Genomic DNA, 20,131 nt, shown 5'->3' with positions numbered 1-20,131 from the left:
ATTAACAAAAATAAAAATATAAAGTGAACATTACCTTTTTGCATGTTTGAAATGAAATAAATGATTTGAATTGATCACAAAAAATTATAAATAACCAAATTTAATATGTTGCATAAATTAATATTACATATATTGAATAGAACTCTTAGAACAGACTGTCTTTAAGCTTAATTCAAGGTCCCTAATTAACAGCTCTGCCACGTATCATACTAATTTAAATCCGGTTTAAACATAGATGTATAATAACTACTGGATTGCTCAATCATATGAAGTAAGCCTGCACCAGCCCAATGCAGTATACAGCAGGTTGGAGTGACCAATAATTGGCAGTTTAATGAACTTTTACGTTCAGAAACTAGATTTAATTATTTATTGACTCCTGCAGTAGATTACAGCCTTCTTCTGAACAGCTGAATATCATAATGTGCTATATAGAGAAGGCCCATCTCCATGCACTGAATTAGCAATCCAGTAATTATTAAACATCGGCAGTTCTAAAACACAAATAACGTTTGCAACATATCAGCTGTGTCATCGTTATATTTTTTTCCTTTTTAGTTAGTAGCATGGCTGGCTGAAGTTAAAATTTCTTTTTAAAATACACAGGTCTTAAAATTCTTCACGACACAAAAATCCAAGAGTTTGAATTTAGAAAAGGTATCCGTCAGAGTCTATATTCGTGAAATAAGTAACTTTAATATGTAAAAAAAGAAAAGAAAAAGAACAAATACTGTGCAATGTAGTACTCCAGCGACTGGTGGTGAGGGAGTGTGAGTGAAAGCATGTCTGCACTTGTCTTGCAATAGATTGCAGCTGCACCCTTCTTATGGCCGCATGTTTTGTTTGTTTCTCTTTATGTATTTTTTGCCTTCTTGATTTTACTGTTGCCCCACCTACCCAGTCCTTCCCTCCACTCGTCCATTGCTTTACAGCGATCCAACAACAGCCTACTAAAGCATTGCAACATATGGTCTGGTATAATTTAATTTGCATATCATTGATTGAGAATATAGATTATATCATAAAAGGCTTTGACTATATTGCATCTCGAGGACACATATGTCCATTAGGTAGAAAAAGAGCCTAGTGTTAATATAATTAAAATAGGTCATTATTAATTGGAACTAGAGGGGAAATGTTATATGTAAGATTTGTAGACCCTTCATTATCTGGTTGTAATCGGAAAAGAATTTGGATGAAACAAGTGTTATAATCTATGTGTACCTTTAGTTAATCATTTAAACCATTTATTTAAATTACTCATAAAAGACACCTATCGTACGTAACTAAATTCAAAATAGCCCAGATCGACAATGAGAACATGTGAATGGGTTAATGGATGTAACACTAGCTTACATACTAAACTAAACTAGTTTGTGGTGTCTGGATCCTAAACTCTGACTCCTACATCAAGGTTCCTTTAGAAGTTTTGTAGGTTTGATTAGATAATTATTAAAGCCGAAATCCTGCAGAGAATCAAGCACTTCAAGCATCATCGTGCCTTATGCACAATTTAGAATCATAGGCCAACAGTGCAGGAATAGAGCAGCCAGAAGATTGATATTTAGGAATATTCATCTAACCTATTTATCTCTTTTGAGATGTGGCTGGAATACAAGAAAATATAAGAGTGAGATTTACCAATTACAGAACTGATATAATTCATGTAGCACTCATGCTGTTCAGGTTTCTGTACAAGACGTGGTTAATAGATTATAGAACACATTTGCTACTCAGATGTTAAATTGTGTGGAGTAGAAAAAAACGTACTGTTGTTGCATAACAACTCGTCTGAGTTGTTTTACAACAGGATGTTGTTCCCTCAGGCAGATAGGAATTACAGGATATGTATTGGTCATCAGATCAGTACATACAACAAACAAGCAACGTAACATCGACTAGGCTTGCTAAAAAAACCTCCTTGATTGTTGTAAGAAGCTTTGTTTAACACAATCAATTAACACTATTAGCTAGCCTTTTCAATGGTTTACTCTCCCAAACAGATCAATAATAGCAAGGTCTTTAAAAGTTGGGAAGGAAACTAAGGATGAAAGTTTGGGTTATTGATAACTACAAAGCTACACGAAACTGTTTCACTTCCTGTTTGAACACCATCTAAGCCAGACAACTGGTGTTCGGATAATTGAGGTCCAGATAATCTAGGGTCCATGAATTCAACTGCTTTAATATGTAATTTATGATGAAAATACTATCAGGTGTTTAGAAATGAGAGTAATTATATCTAGACAGGTGGAATGTAGTTGATATCTGATAGTATCTCTCAACATCATCACTAACAAAGTGAGAGTACTGATAATGGGGATATAAAAATTTTAAAACTTATCAGAATATTAGGGAGAATTGATTACATTTCATAGTTATTTAATTACAGGGTAAATTCTAATTACATGTGTTGTTTAATTTAGTGTGATCTCAAGTAGTTAAAATAATGTACGTTATTATTTGCAATAAAACGTAAATCTTTTTGCAATTCAGTTCCATTTAGAAATTTTTCTAATACATTGAAGTAGCATTATTACAATGAATAGTTTATCAAACTCAGTTTTCAATACAAACGTTTCTTTAAATTAGACCGTAATATGATAATCATTTTGTTAGTTAACACTTAAAAATCTTGTAGGAAAGTTTCAAAATCAGGAATAAGTCTTTAAATTGAAATTACTTGAGGTAGAATGAAGAAATTTATCATGTATTTCAAGTTTTATTACGTGCAAACAAAATTACAATTTTATGAACCTGTCCTTTGAAGGAATAGTTTAACCCATTGGCATGCACATTTTGTGTGACTAGGAATTCATTTTTTTCAAACTGGTTTTCACTAAATTACACTCTTTAAGTGTTATAAATTTATTATGAAAACGAAAAAAAATATTTATACTATTACATTTATAGTACATAAAACATTCATAAATAGGTATTATATAGGCTCATGTAAAATATATAAGTATAGTATGTCATGGTAAATAAATGTTTTAGAAAAAGAGTATTGTTTTTATTATTAATGATGCTAGATAAACAATATTTAGCTTTTACATCTATTAAAACATGCCATTTTACACAGATCCCATTTATGAGTGCCCCACTCACAATCCTTAAAACAGCAAATATCAGTTGGCTGCAATAAAGGAAAAAGTAATTTGTTACGCAGTTGTGCCAACCAGAAACATTAAAAATATAACAGATAAGATTAGGAAAATTTCACTCTGTTGCTATGTAGCAGATGACAGTACAATTACGTACAAAGAGTCAAAGTGTTAGGATTTTGTTTTCCAAGGCTGTGCTACTGCCATTTCACGCAGTTACTGCTTGCCATAGCATGCTAATGGGTTAAAGGCCTACCTTAATTTGGCCTACCATAGAATAAATTATCTCCATGCATTTTACTATAACGCTATTCTGAATTTAGTAAGTGCATCATTAGGTCATATTGTATGTAATTAATTAGGAAAAGTAAACCTCAATTTTGAAACATTCACACCAGTTAAATAACCTCAGGTGGGATCAGGTTCTAACAGAGCCAAAGAGAATATTGAACTGTAGAAGGAAACAACCCGTGCTTTACCCAAAAATAAATTAAGCAGTAACCTATATTAGATAAATTCATTTCCAAGATGAAACAAGATGTGGATGTTTCAGGACGGCAAGCTTTGCTGCACTTTTGATGTCCGCTGCTCTGCTCCTGGTGAGTCATCACGAGGAGTTGACGCCTCGGAGGCGTCCGAGTCACCGCAAACATTGCTTCACTCGACTGTTAGTGGCAGTGCTAGTAGTAGGGTTAGTGGCAGTGCTAGTAGTAGTGTTAGTGACGCTAATCCTGCCAGTGCCGATAACACCCAACGCTGACATAGTTCCTTATATGTATTTTCGTGCGTTTTTATTGGATGATTTACAGGATTTCTATATATTTTTGTCCGCATTGTGAAATACGCTTTGCATTACCTTGCGAGAATGGAGGCCTTGAAAACTACTTCGTTTTAATGTTCATTTGTGTGTGTTTCTGGGTTTTGCCAGAAATCGATGTATAACGTTACCCGACAAGCGAAGCTGTCAAAGCATTTTTATTTTAGTGAATTTGTGAATACTATTAGATATAATGATTTAAAAGTACCTTAGCTCTGAGCCAGGCGGAGCTTTACCTGTGTACGTACTTAGATCTTAGCTTAAGGTTTGACTACTCTTGCCTACATCTGGTACCAGTTTTGTATTATGTTTTCGTACTATTACTTTGTATACTTTATAAAAGTATATTGTATAAATACAAATAATTTTTATATAAAGTAATAATAAACTTGTACAATTTAGTATTTTTGTTTGTAACATTAACAATATTTATAGATATATGTGTTGTACAGCATTTTATAATTTTTTTAAGTAATTTATTTATCGTTAATGTTGTTATTTTGCTTTTTATTTATTTGTTTTATACATAATGTTTATATATATGTTAATATAATTTAACCTTATCTCTATGAGTTGTGTATATAACAAAAGAAAGTTTTAACACATTTTTATAGTCGGTACTCAGTTTAATTGAAACCAAGAGATTATTTCATGTATCACTTTGATAGCTAAAAAGCACTAGGAAACAATCAAAGCTTAGTTATCTATTTAACTTCTTATTATTCTTTATCAATAATTTTTATGGTGGTAGTCTTACCATCAAAGGATTTGATACTAAGGAGGAGTAATTAATTTTCAAAATGTAGTGGGGTTGTTTTGTTTACCACATACAGATGTATGAGATACACTCATACTTATAGTACAAACTCTATATCAGTTGTAAAATTTATTCCTGACGATTTAAATCAGTATAAAACCTTGTCTATTTTTGGAAAGTTGTAAACAAATAGGGGCGGAAACTAAAACGGGAAATGAAAGTTTTATTTAAATGATGCTGGAAAAATACACTCACTATTAATCTAATTTTTCTAGTTTGACAGGGTTAAATAAAAAGATTCATTTATTGCGGAAGTGAAAATGTTAAATTTTTTATTCAAATTCTTTACTTTTTTAACAGTGTGAGGCCTGGCGTTGTCGTGGAGGAGAATGACATCTCTGATGGGTATGTCTCATACGATAGGCGGCTTTCACCGACCGTAACAATAAGCCACATTCACTGTACGTTGATCATGTAAAACATGAACCAATAAAATTCCCCTAAAGTCCAAAAGAATCATTGCAAGGACTTTTCCAGCAGAGAGACAAGTTCTGGCTTTCACAGGGCAACCTTTATCCTTCTTCACAACTCCTTACCGGACTTGCCATTATTGACTCGGGCTGTAGTGATGTAAACCACATCTTATCACATGTAACGATGCGCTTTAAAAACGCCTCTCCTTCTTTGCTGAAATTGATACATAAACCTACCAGTGATCTCCGAACTGACCTGTTTTTTTTTCAGTCAACAACCTCGGAACCCATTGAGCACTAATTTTTCTGAATCCGAGTTGATCAGCGATTATGGATTGAACACTTCCGTAGCTGATACACACTTCTGATTAAATTTCTTCTTCGGTTAGCTGGCGCTCATTCAATAAGCTCTCGAACAGCATGAATATTGTCATCTGTAAGTCTTCCCTTCGGGCGTCGATCATGACTTTCATTTTCAACTCTTCATCATTCACTCACCCACGTAAACACACGATTCTGAGACAGTGTGTTACCCCAAAACTGTGCCCGCAAACAACGTCAAACTACGTTTGGTGTTTTTTTAAACAGTGTACAATTCCAATAGTTTAACTATGCTTCTTGCCTTTAACTAAAAGTGTAACCCATTTCTTAGATGTCAAATCAAATTATTTATTGCATACAAAGACTTTTACAAATGTATTGAATAAGTAAAACATACCAAAGACAGAAATATTGCACAAGAATGCACAATTAATCAAAAATTTGATAAAAGATAAAAATACAAAACAATTTAGTAATCATAATTTGTATTAAGGAACAAGTAAATTTAAGTAGAGTAAATCTATAATTTGACTTATTTACTGAAAGAAATGTAAGACAAATTTTACAGACTCATTTCATTAAGTAGACTTTTTAACTTTTTCTATTCATCCAATTAAACTTTATCCTTATTTTAATATACAGTAAGCTGTCATCTTAATCTGCAGTAAACTCTAAGATGTGTGCTTTAATTACATTGGTTATTTCTCGAATGCAGTCTATTTATATAACTTTAATATCCAGCTGTAATGGTAGCCATCTTGATTTTAGCCCCATAAGAACAATGTTAAACCTCAAACACTTTTATGTTCTTATTTTTGATTGTAGAATTACGGGAGATATTTAACTTTAAAGATCTTATTAATAGCCAAACAATGTTAGTTTTTCTTGTTAAGTGCATAGTAATTAAATACTCAAACAATGAAGTACAAACAACTTGAGATCTTATTCTGAATAACCAATAACAGTTTTTTGGTACTAAAACATGGATGGGTATTAAGACTTAAGACATTTATTACTGTTGATCATATATACCATGAAATGGGCATTGTCAATAAATTTTTTAGCATAAATATAAAGGTAATTTCCTTATGGAAAACTACAAAACAGATTTAAAAAATTTTCCTTACAATAGTTGTAAAATAAACATATATTTTAAAATCAAAGCCTAATAATTTAAAACTGTATATTGACATCCATAGATAAAAACTCGTCAATTTCGACAGCTTGTTGAATAAAGTGGATTATTCAAAAGCCACAAATGCAATTTCCTTCTTAAATTATTTATGGAGTAACATGAAAAAATTCTGGAAGCTTATTAAAAAATTTTACACAATTCACCATATGGATGTTCCAAATTTGGTCAGTCGATGTTGTATTAAATATAAAAATAATGCATAGTCTTATATAAATATAAATATATATATATATATATATATATAGCAAACACAGTCAACATTTGGCATGCATTATGGTGTACAATTTGTTTGTAAACTCTATAAATGGTTATTTTGGCACATTTTAGTAGTACCGTTACATTAGTAATATACAATCCCAGATCATTCATAAAAAAGAACAAGTGACTTTGAATATACAAAAATACACTATCTGCAATACACTCCCACTATTCTTTTTTTCATAACATGATTTTATATATTTTGAAAATATTTGTATGGTCTAGATAACAATGAAACATATAGAGTTTTTTAAACTTTTAAGTATAAATATTAGCTATCAATTTTATGCGGATCATTATTTTTATACTGTAGACTTGCCAGGTTATATCTGGTTGTAAATGGAAACTAAGTTTACTGTTCTTTTAACAGCCATACTTAATTCTCTATCTTATGTTTAATTTTCAACTAAAGAGTACTTTGTTTCATGTTTTTAAATTTATATACATATATATATATATATATATATTACACACACATACATGAATTCAATACATCTACCAAAATGTGTTATATATTAGTGCATTTTACTCTTGTAGGCTTGATAACACTATAAAGTCAACAGAAGAAATTATTGAAGATTTGGGAAAGAACATTTAAATGTTTTATTCTTGATTATTCAAATTATAGCTATGTTTTGCCATATGTTGTATAAAAAAAGTACTCATAAAAATAGTGACGTCGTTAAGCAAAAATCTGAACTTGGATGGTTTTTTTTGTGGACAAGAACAACTGCACTGACTTTTAAAAGTTTTATCTTTATAGAAAAACACTATCTTTTTTGTATATTACGAATGTAATATCCTATAAAATATCCAATCCCAGCTCTATTCGCATTACAGCTTCTTTTGTCTTTAAAATTTTTAAAAAGCAGTCTATATGATGCTTATCCAATATGTTATGAAAGCATACTGTATAAATTAGTTTTAAAATGCCATGATAAACTGTTGTTTGAATTCTTTATCATACTATAAACACTATTATGATACATAAGCAACTTAATGAAAGGGATTAAATAATTTAAACTGTTAACTAAGTAGAATCACATTAGTTCTGTCCACTCAAATAATAGTTCACCAATCCAAATATTATAAATAATTATTTTAAAGCCAATAAAGTTATAAAAGTCACTAACTCAAAATAACATAGGATACAGCTCCGATATAGTGAGGACATAAATTTATTGCTTATGTTTGCTTAGATACTTTATCCTAGACCAATTATTTCTTTAATAATTTTAAATTATTTGTCATGACTTTTATATACATGTGTTTTACTTTATCTATGTAGTTTATTTATTAAGGTTTTTATTGGTTTGCTTTATTTTACTAATTATTGCACTGATAATAAAACGAGGCAACGAAATTAAACAATATAACTTGATCATTGACAATGAAAAAATGATGACAATCACTTTCAAAATAAAAAAAATTGGATCAGATGTAAGCAAGAATCTCCTATTCCTTGTATTATATGTTTTCTACTGTAGTATCAAAATGCAATAAATTTCTTGAAAAGAAATACTTGTCATCGCATACTTCAACTTGTACATTCCTTTTTAGGAAATAGCTTTAGAAAATCTGTCTTGTGTTATGTTAACGCACATAGTTCTTTCTTCATTGTGTTCTTTTAACTTAACTTTTAAGGCATATATTGTAAGTGCAACCATTAAAAAGAATTTGATTTTGGAAGAAACATGAGTCAAGATAAAAATATTTTACCATCAAAAGATAATTATTCTTTCCATTGTTTTCCGTTTAAGTTTAAAGTTAAATGTTGGTTTTACAAAAGTCTTTGTTGATAAAATGTTTCAAAATTAACACATTTTTAGTTTACTGAAATTTTTGAAGAATTGTCTGTTATATTTTGAAAATCTTAGGAATCAGTAGAGTTTCTATGATTTTTTACTCTAGATTTTTAGAGGATACTTTTGTGTTTCAAAACTATACAGATGCCTTATTGCCATTCTACAAACACGTACTTTCCATGAGTTGTCATTATTAATTACACATTTCAAATCTCTTGAAGTTTCGGTTGTATCGCTACAAATATTTTATTTTAAATTTTTAAACCAGATTTATGGATACTGCATAAAATCTTAAAATTGAAGCTTACAGGCCTAGTCATATCAGATAGATAAGTGTGATGCTAAGTCAAAGTAACCGAATTGAGTGCCAAATGGCAAGTATGAGGGAGTCGAAGGAATTTACACAGCGATTTCCTGGTGTGTAACGTTCTTCATTGTTATAAGTCAATAATTATACGAGACTGATGAACTGTGTAAAAAAGTAAATATGTATGTCAATAAAATATAAATAAGATATCTAAGGTTTATACATTGAAAGGAAAGCTATTTATGAATGATGTTGTTTGTGGAAGAATTCCAAGCAATAATTTTGTTCAATTAGCCAAACACCTTATGTATATGGAGATATAGTTTTATGTAATAACATTTCTTTGTTGCTTGTAACATGTGAATAAGCAGACTTTCCTAGTGTTTTTTTTTTTTTTTTTTTTTTTTTTTTTTTTTTTTTTTTTTTTTTTTTTTTTTTTTTTTTGTAATTTACTTTAGCAAATTTGAGCTTGATCAAGATATAAATTCATTGTTTTGAGCATTATTTTTGCACACTATATGAAGGCTGTTTGCTTTCTACAACACCCGAGGCATGGGGATGAGCCCCTCCCCTCCAATTATTTTCAACCATACATTTTCTATTTCTTTAACATTCCTTCTCTATGCCCTTGTCATGTCAAGACACTTGACAGTTTGAGCAGTTCTGATATTACAAAAGTAAATATAATTAATAAAAAATCTCAGAAATATTTTTTAAGAAATAAATATTTGAATTGTTAGGGCAGGTTGATTCAACAAAAAATGTCAAACTAATTGATCTTAACGAATTATTTCTTTTTATAATAGTTTAATTGTACTGTTTATTAACTGTTTTCCCATAACTTTATTTGTGAAAGAAATACACTGGAGAAACTTGTTAAAAACTACTAATGTTTTTGTAGTACCCATACATCATATACATACTAAAACCACTTTATGATGTACTCAAAAACTATTACTTTAACATTAATTCTGTTAGATAAAACAACTCATTTTCAAATCCTAAAATAACTTTACTAACCACTTGAAAAATTTACCACATTTTAAATGTAAATTTGCTCTACTGTATAGCTCGCTTTTTATTCATTTTATTTACACTTTAAATATTACTTTGAGCTAATATTGTACAGTTAAATATATTATCATCATATATTAAAATCAACCATATTTTCAAAAATTTATTTTCCAATGTAGCTGAATAACATTTTATAAAAATAAAAGTAGGATATCTGAAAGACATGTATTGGGTGTAGCAGAATACCTTCTGAAATTATTTATTCTTACATAACAGAGATTAGAATTGGTTTCTTTGATTTCCCATTGCCATGGGAATTTCTTTATCAACATATTTTTTATCAGCCCATCCAGTAAACACAAATTATTAATTACATAGATGCAAATTCATGAAAACAGGCAGGTACTTAAATATAATATATTTTTAACGATTTTCTGTTAATTGAATGAACATAATTACATTTTTTATTTAGGTAAGTATTTCATAACTGGGGCAAAATGGTTCAAATAGAAAAAATGAATACAAAATTAGTTCAATAATGCTAAAAACTTTTACTAGTATTTTTGGAATAACTCTTGTCTATAAGGTTATAAAAGTGGTTCACTGTAACTATAATTTACATTTAAAATGGTTATTTTAGTTAGCATTTACTAGTAAATCATATATTAAAACAAGAATAGATTTAAATTTCCAGGAAGTAAGTATTTAAAGCCACTAATTATAATATTCAATTTTGAGTTCTGAAAAGCAAAGGAAATCACCACACAGCAAGAACCTTTTAGTTAAATTCATACTATTGTCAATAAGCAGAAATATTCTGCAGTCAGTCTTGAACTAAATTTAACTCAATTAAATTAAGATATTCAATTTCAGCATAAAGTTAGGTTAGGATCAGACTAAAGTTGACAGCAACTCTTAGAGCCATATTATAAAATAAATTTTATTTGTATATGTAAAAATAGTATTTATCATTGATATTACATCTCATTTTCTAAGATAGAAATTCATGTGAAATATCTAATTTAAATAATAGTCAGAATAATCCTTGAGGTTATTTACAGATTGTATAACAATTTTTTTTCTACTTTGTCATTTGCATTAAATTATATCACTAAAGATTTTATCCTTTTCAGTCTTAAAATACTCTATTCACACATTTATACAGTAAAGAAAAATTACTTGGCTGTGAAAAGGTGTTGGGATGTCTATTATTCACATGTGTTTATAAACAACATTACCTGCATTGATAACTTATATTTCCTCGATAATCGCTTCTCTTCTTCAAGTATATATACATATGTAAATAATTACAATGTGGTTATATATTGTGTAAATGAATTAGATACTTTGATAGGCTGAATCATATTGATGTAAAGTTGATTTTAATTATATATATACATAGATTTAAACTGACCTCCTCAATGTATATTATCCTGTTTTCAAAGGAAACAGCAAACACATAGCAATCTTTAGGAATCTAAGTGTACTGTACTCATAGCACAAAACTGCTGGTCACTATTAGGCTAAATGCATACAGAAGATACTGTGTAATTGTTATTTAGAGGCATACAAGAGCCTGTCTTAACACTGTGTAAGTCCGCAGTGTTCAACTATGTTCTTTGTTTAAAAAATCAAAATTAGCAATTACACCATCATAATAATAACTGTAAAAGATATTGCAGTGTCTTTAAAAATGTGTTTCTGTTTATCTGTATTAAGCCCAATGGCCACTTTCAATTTATTAATACTATAATGTTTAAACAGTATTGAAAACGGTGTGCCTCGTTCTTAACATGTGTAAATCTCTAATTATTCAACAACGTTTATTAATTTGATTGTAAAACTAAGACGATTTTTTAAATAATTCATTAAAGAAATTTTAATTCTAATATTTCTTGAAGGCATACATTTGTTCTCAGTAAAATACCTGTTTACGCCTAATTGTGCTATAGCCATAACTTCCAAGTTTCTTTCAGGCTTACTTCATTCTGAAAAACCATTGACAAAATGGAATAAATGTTTAATTATTATTCTTCTCAATTAGTATACAGTTCGGTACGAGGGATTTTACTAATTTCAAAACAGTACATGTTTAAGGCACATTTTCAGGATTAATGAATTTCCAGTGTATAATTTAATTTAAGTAAGATTATTATGTCTAGTCAACCATTGATTTATGATATGAACATATAAATATATATATAAATAAGCTCGGCCTGATACCTCATATATCATAAAATACATATTTATGCAGATTTTCAGTTTATCTATTAGAATTAAATAAATAGGAATAAATTGTTATTAATAAATAGATTAAAACTCGTTTTAGTGTGTTTATTTTTTGTGCTAATAAATAAAAATGATGTTGACATTTGGTATGTATGTACTTTTTTTTTCCTCCCATACTTCATCATTTTCCATTACATTTATGTAATATACGACAGGGACGTAGCCAGGAGAGGGCTCCAAGGGGTCCGGACCCCCCAAATTTTCAATTACTTTTTTAGTAAACGATTATTTTTTAATAATTCAGTATTACTGACGTGTACCGCTTAATGATCGTTCTCAACATTGCAACGGGTCAAGAACTTTTTAACAAAATGAGGAATGAGCGGTTGACTGCACTTACCTTACTTTCTGTTCACTACGGAAAACTATCAGTCGTCTTGACCCCCCTCCCCCCAATTTTTTCCTGGCTACGTTCTTGACCATAGACTTTTCTTTCTACCATGATTTGTTGACCTGTATATCTTGGTCAATTTTGGAAACTTATTTATGGAACTTAATCAAGTTTGATTGGCTGATACAGTAATTGGTTTTATAGGACTTTAATATTCAGACTAGAACTAATAACTACTAGAATGGCACATTGTATTGCTAAATGGTCAAATGTAAGGATAAAGAAAATTATCCAATTTTTTCAACACATTGTGGTATAAACTGATCACTGAGAACAATTATCAGTGCTTTATGCAACTAATCAATAGAATTGGCAGATATAAAGAATAATAATGATTGAACCGAGTTAACACCCAGTAAATCCTTCAGTTCTATCAATGACTTAATGATAGTTCTGCCTAATGAGTTTCGTGTATGATATGTTTGCACTAATAGGGAACTATGATATCAATAACATTTAGCAAGTGTTCCTTTACAATGGAACAACAAAAAATGTATTTCAATAATTTGTTTAAAAAATAATTTTGAACAATAAATTAGATAGGTTTTGATGCTTACCAAACAATCTCACTTTTAAAGCTCATAGACACTAACTAACAGATGAACTGAAGCACTTACCGAGTGATCAACAATCTCACTTTTAAAGCTCTTAGACACTTCACTAACAGGTGAACTGAAGCACTTACCGAGTGATCAACAATCTCACTTTTAAAGCTCTTAGACACTAACTAACAGGTGAACTGAAGCACTTACAGAGTGATCAACAATCTCACTTTTAAAGCTCTTAGACACTAACTAACAGGTGAACTGAAGCACTTACAGAGTGATCAACAATCTCACTTTTAAAGCTCTTAGACACTAACTAACAGGTGAACTGAAGCACTTACCGAGTGATCAACAATCTCACTTTTAAAGCTCTTAGACACTAACTTTAACAGGTGAACTGAAGCACTTACAGAGTGATCAACAATCTCACTTTTAAAGCTCATAGACACTAACTAACAGGTGAACTGAGGCATTTACAGAGCAATCAACAATCTCACTTCTAAAGCTCATAGACACTCTCTTTCACAGGAGAACTGAAGCACTTACAGAGCGATCAACAATCTCACTTTTAAAGCTCATAGACACCCTCTTTAACAGGAGAACTGAAGCACTTACAGAGCGATCAACAATCTCACTTTTAAAGCTCATAGACATTCACTTTAACAGGTGAACTGAAGCACTTACAGAGTGATCAACAATCTCAATTTTAAAGCTCATAGACACTAACTAACAGGTGAATTGAAGCACTTACAGATTGATCAACAATCTCACTTTTAAAGCTCATAGACACTAACAGGTGAACTGAATACTTACAGAGTGATCAACAATCTCACTTTTAAAGCTCATAGACGTTCACTTTAACAGGTGAACTGAAGCACTTGCAGAGTGATCAACAAGCTTAATTTTAATATGATACTATTATACCAATCGCTCTGGTATATAGAATAATATTATAAATTAGTATGAATATCGTTAAAGTTGCCTAGCCTGCCAAGGAAGAGAGACAATAAACAAAAAATGAAATTATTAATATATTATGAAATATTTGAATATCTTAGAATTGTATTGATAGTGTGCAATTCTGAAGGCAAGCAGATTTGCTTGATTATATGAAGGATCAAGGAAGTAATTAAAACAGGTAAAAATGAAGCCAACAGGGATTCTTTAGAGTCTGACCTACTGAAATTATGCTTGAACAATTATGTCAATGCTTTGTGTGGAGGCTGACCACATGCTTTAGAACCTATCAGCTGCAATAAGTTGAGGGCCTTTGCTAAATTCAGGAGAAATAGATTAGGATGAGTTCAGGAGTGATTCCAGAAGGACATACATAAAGTAAGTGTTTTCTTGTGATAAGAAGTACAAGCCATCTTACTCTGAACTGAATATTATTTTTCGAAAGTAAGGGAATAACTAAATTCGTTAGAAAATTGTTTATTATGATTTTTATTATTATGGTATATTACATATACCTATATATATCTACGATTGGCTATGTAATACGAGTTGTGTAATCGGTAACTGTACCAAAAAAAAACTCAACCAAACAAGTAGAAACTTGGTAAAATAAGTGATCTTGTAAAATTATCTTGGCTATATCCGTTGGCAAGCTTGGTCTGCCATTTAGTTTCAACATGACACCCATTCAAACTTTTAAATAAATTTACAACTACGTTATTTATTAACAAAGGCAAAAACTAAGTGTTTTGGAATTGAATACATATTTCCTGAACTTTTTGTAATAAACAAGTTTTTTGTATCACAAACAGTTTCTGGGGTATTGATTACATGTAAATTCCATATGAATTTTTCGATAACCAAAATCTGCGGAAAGAAATGCTGAAACAAGTACAAAAATTGATCCTATAAATATCTTGGCTAAGGTCATTAGCCAGCTTGATACATACTTTCGTTCCAATATGGCCGCCTTTTCAATTAAAGAAATTCGTAAATCAGTTATTTACGACAAAATAGAAAAGATGTTTTGGAATGCATATAACATTTCCCAAACTTTATATTATAAGCAATTTTTATGTATCTCAAACGGTTGTCAATATACTGAGTACATGTAAACCCCATCAGAAATAATTAATATTTCAGCTGTCATAAAATCTACCTATTTCTTTCAACTGAGCTGGAAGGACTATTTTGTTAGAAAGCAAAAGATACTATTTCATATACGTACTCAATAGGATATTTACCAAGTACAATATGCTAACAGAGAGAAGAGCACTGAATTTTCAGCCACTTGGATTCTTTATCTGTTCAATATACCGTACAATGTTAACATTTCAGATACAATATATCATTTTCTTCTATCACAATTCGACATTGACATCAATACAAATCTCCAGAATTACCCTTCTGGAGAATAAGTTTATCCTCTTCTATTTCAAGGTGAACATGGGAGTTAAAAATTTTTCTAAAAAAAAAAACGGCACCAAAAAATGAGTAATGCTGGTGGTATGACAGCCTCCTGTTGAGATGCCATGTTATATACCACCACTCTGAAATAGGGGGTACTATAATAGGCAATAGGTAATAGATTTTTATTTCTCAGTCAATACATAATGTACATAGAGAATTGTCATAGATTTCAATATAGTCATAAGGTAATCATTAAACATTTGTTTAAATAGCACAAAGTTGACCAGTTCTTAATATAAAGATTCAGTAAGAAGTTTAAAACATTGTTGACTATAAACTATCATAATCTAAAACTACTATTGCAATTTAAAGTAATTAAAAAAACCCTATTTTATATGAAAGGGTCATAAAAAAATCATTTACCGAATAGTATGCTTTCATTAACAAAGTAATTTTTATTTCTTTTAAAAACCTTTTGCTGGACACCAATTCTTTGTTGCATTTTAATATTTTATTTATTATTTTACAAATCATATAATTTATTGATTTTTCAAATTTGGAAGAGCTATGTTGTTTTATCTATATAAAATTATATTTGGTTTATTGGCGTTTGTATCACAAGAAAAATTATTTTGTGTTTTGTGTAAAGTTTGCATAACTCATACAGGTATAAACTTGATAAAGTCATGATTTTTTATTCCTGAAAGGATCAATGGGGGTTTTTTTTATTAATAATTTTTACAGTTTGTATTAGGAATATTCTGTTAAAACTTAAAACTTACTAAAGTTGTTCATCCCCAGATTCCTATATCATAGTTTACCAAACTTTGAAACAAAGCAAAATACACTTTTATCAATACTTCAAAATTAACGGTGTTTGATAATATTTTTAATGAAAAACAAATTGAATTAAGCTTTTTTGAAATTTGTTAAACGTAACATGAAAAGTTCAAATTAGTGTCAATATGAACACCCAGAAATTTAGCATTAGTGGACTCAACAAAGTTGGCATCAGTGCTATTTATGATTAATCTTCCAAATTTGATTATGTTTGTTTTATTTTCATTTAGCTTCAATGCATTTGTAGAAAACCAGGTTTTCAGGTTTATGATATACTCGTAGTTTGTAATATTGGTATCCAGCAATTGAGAAACCCTCTCCCTGACAATCACTGATGTGTCATCAGCATATTGAACAGTTCTTATGTTATCAGCATTAATACTTTTAGGTAAGTCAGCTACAAACACAAGAAACATTAAAGGGCTTAGTATTGAGCCTTGAGGGCATCCTGTATGACTTACTTCCCAATCAGACTCAAAAACTTTTCCTGAATTTGATAGCTGCACTTTTTGAGGTATCTAATTAAAATAGCTTTGTATGAGGGTGAGTCCTATACCTCTTTGAGTAATTGAGTAAATAATTTTCCATTTTTTTGTTAGTAATAATTTCCGGTCCATTGAGTCAAAAGCCTTTGACACATCACATAATATTCCAGCTGTACAAAATTTAGAATCAACACTTTCATAAATCGTGTTTGTAAAATTTGCTAAGGCGTATTGTTGATAAGCTTTTTCTGGAACCAAATTGTTCTTTATTTATTACTTTATGTTTATCAAAAAATTATAAAAGTCTGTTTAAAATGATTCTTTCATATAAGTTCGAGAATACTGATTGTAAAGAATAACTGTCATGTTACCTTGGAAGAAAAGGAATCTAGTTCTTTTCCAGCCTCCTAAAGTAAATTACACTTATCAACCAACTCTCTCACAATTTGGCACTCCACATCAATAGGGTTGTCCAGATGTAAGTCACAAAGACCTTGTTGTACCCAGTGTCAAGAATGTAGACAGGAAAAAATTTAGGGGGTCAAGACTACCGATATGTTTCCATAATGGACAGAAAGTAAGGCAAGAGCAGTCAAACGTACATTCCCCATTTTGTTCCTTAAAAATTCTTGACAAGTGTCAATGTTGAGAAGAATATTTTAGCAGTGCATTCCAGTAATACTGAATTATTTAAAAAATAATAATCACTTGCTAAAGAAGTAATTGAAAATTTGGGGGGGGGGTCCAGACCCCTTGGACCTCCATGCTGGCTACGTCCTTGCCCAGTGTAGGCTCAACTGGAAGGTGTAAACCAGTGAGAAGTGAACCTTCCTGGAGGAGTACTTCAGAGGTCCTTTAAACCTAAGTATTTTCTGGGATGTGACATAAAGCTATGCTTTACCAGACTTACAGATATCACCAGCAAAAGGCAGAGAATCAACCAAATGGCTCTCACTCTATAAGTTCATCATCTCATGGCAAGTTTTATAAAATTACATCCACTACAAGTGCTGAAGAGTTAAAAGTTGGTTCTAGGGTCACTAACCTGTTGGCCAGCCATTGCATTCAGTTCCAGCAAATTACTCATTCCTTTGAGGAATGGGGTTTCTTTCCTCAGTACTAGAGTGTAACAGTTAACACTACATCTCCAAAATTCTCTAAAGATTCGAACCCTGAGCAGAAATATTCCAGCAAGTGACTGGTACAACTTGGGAGCCAATGGAAAGATTCATGTTTCAGCTTTTCCCTTGTTATTTTAGGCTGTATATGTGTTCCTAGTAGAATAACAGTGTTGGAAACCTAATATTCAACTTAAAAACCATGAAAATAATTATTACTGTAATGGTAGTCTTTTGGTAACTCTATTTTGTGGGTTACCCATACTGTATATCATTTCTGAAATTTAAAGCAGAAAGAAGAAACTTCTTAACCAAAGCATTTTGGGCTGAATCTTGAGATGATTCAAAGAACACAAGTGTTAACACCAGTGCGATATTCAAATATCAGAAATCGCACTGTGAAACCGCACTTCGAATCAGAAACCGTACCATTGAAAATAAAACATACCAGTAATGTTTTATTAAATTTGTAATGTTATGCACGTATACCTTAGAATTTATGTAATTACTAGGCTTGTGTAATCTAGGCTAATGTGCAGTGTTCTGATTACTTTAGTTCATATTAACTTAGTTAATGGCCCTATATTTTATAGAACATGTAGTGTTCTCAAATTTTGTTTAACTTAGACACAATATATTGTATGAAAATTAAATTTATTTATGAATTAATTGAAAAACAATTGTATCTATTGCAACAAATTTGGTTTTTGATTACTACTGTATTTACAATTTTGAAATATTACAAAATTTATTCTACTACAAAAAATGTACAGTACAATACACATTTTCTGAAAATAGATCAAATTTATAATATTTATTATATAATAATATAAACTCATATTTTAAGTTTGGTTGTATTAGCATAATTGTTTATTAGATGCACTTCCATCACTATTGAACAAAAAACAATTTTTATTTAAATCACATATTAGGCCACAGAAATATGTATACAGAGTGTTCACAAAAGGATGTCTCCAAATTCTGTTGCTGATAGTACTTCTATGTAGATCATTCCATGTAGATTTAATTGAAAAAAGTACTGTTGGAATTGTTATAAAATCACCAAATAGTTGGTACCTTGTACATTTTTTTTATAGCTATACTGGTATTTTTTATTTGACTTTAAAAATGTTCAATAGGCACCATTTGTTAGTATTAAATAAAATCACACCATTATTTTTTCCCTCTTTTTATTACTACTTTTGTGCAAAATTAGTATCTGTAGCTTTACTAGTTCTAGTTCAACAGATATTATTTTTTTATGAAACATACAAAATGGTGGCTAGCAGCTAAACGAGTACATGTAGATCTCATGAGAATAAATAAATAATATTTCAGTTGTCACAAAACCTATTAATTTTTCCGGCATGCTGTTTCATTACTGCGGTTTATATCACTACACGAACATTTTGAGACACTTACAGATGTTGGAAAAGCAAAGAAAAATAAACATAGTAATTCAAACATCAAAAGAAGCAAACAATGTACACTTCACTCTCTAAGTGATATTAAATGCTTACGCGATATAAGTATACACAGGTATGTACTGTATTACAGCCTAGATATATAAAGTGATTATTTTAGTTTTACCTAATAATATTAACTGATGCAATTTTAAATTGAGATCTTATTTGGTCTGAGCTTGAATTCTATGTTGTTGCCTATTATTTCGAGGGAAGGTTTTTTCTGCCAAAAGTGTGCATGCCAAAGGTGTCGCTGAAGCCACACTGATGGCCAAGGGCATTTTTTATTGGTGCATTCACATACCGAATCGTTCAAGATGATCTGAGCACGGGAAAGAATCAATCAGAAATGCTCCTGGCCATCAGTGTGGGTTTTGGTTAGCATCACCCCACACTTCTAGCGAAACATGTTGAACATTAGACTTAGACAAAAATATTGTAGTTTTATTCCACTTATTTGTTGTTTTTGAGTTCTAAGTATTAGAATAACCAAGCTATCATGTGTCATATTAATAATCTTAAAATTATAGAAATGTACATAGACTGTAACTGAAATTTTTGAAAGGTAGAAAAGAAATTGAG

General features: G+C 30.3%; 1 protein-coding gene across 1 annotated transcript in view; it reads left to right on the top strand.

Moving 5' to 3' along the window:
- LOC124363389 (protein kinase C-binding protein NELL1-like) overlaps nt 1-4,374 on the top strand; it is a 112,576-nt gene extending 108,202 nt beyond the window's left edge. The window contains exon 19 of the mRNA XM_046818640.1: nt 3,658-4,374. Coding sequence (XP_046674596.1) covers nt 3,658-3,864 — 207 coding nt within the window. The 3' untranslated portion in view covers nt 3,865-4,374. The remainder of the gene's footprint in view (nt 1-3,657) is intronic.
- The last annotated feature ends 15,757 nt before the right edge of the window (nt 4,375-20,131 follow it).

Source organism: Homalodisca vitripennis, chromosome 5, assembly GCF_021130785.1.
Source record: "Homalodisca vitripennis isolate AUS2020 chromosome 5, UT_GWSS_2.1, whole genome shotgun sequence".
NCBI lineage: Eukaryota > Metazoa > Arthropoda > Insecta > Hemiptera > Cicadellidae > Homalodisca > Homalodisca vitripennis.
Note: the sequence above shows the minus strand (reverse complement) of the source record. Positions and strands in the feature narration are given on the sequence as shown.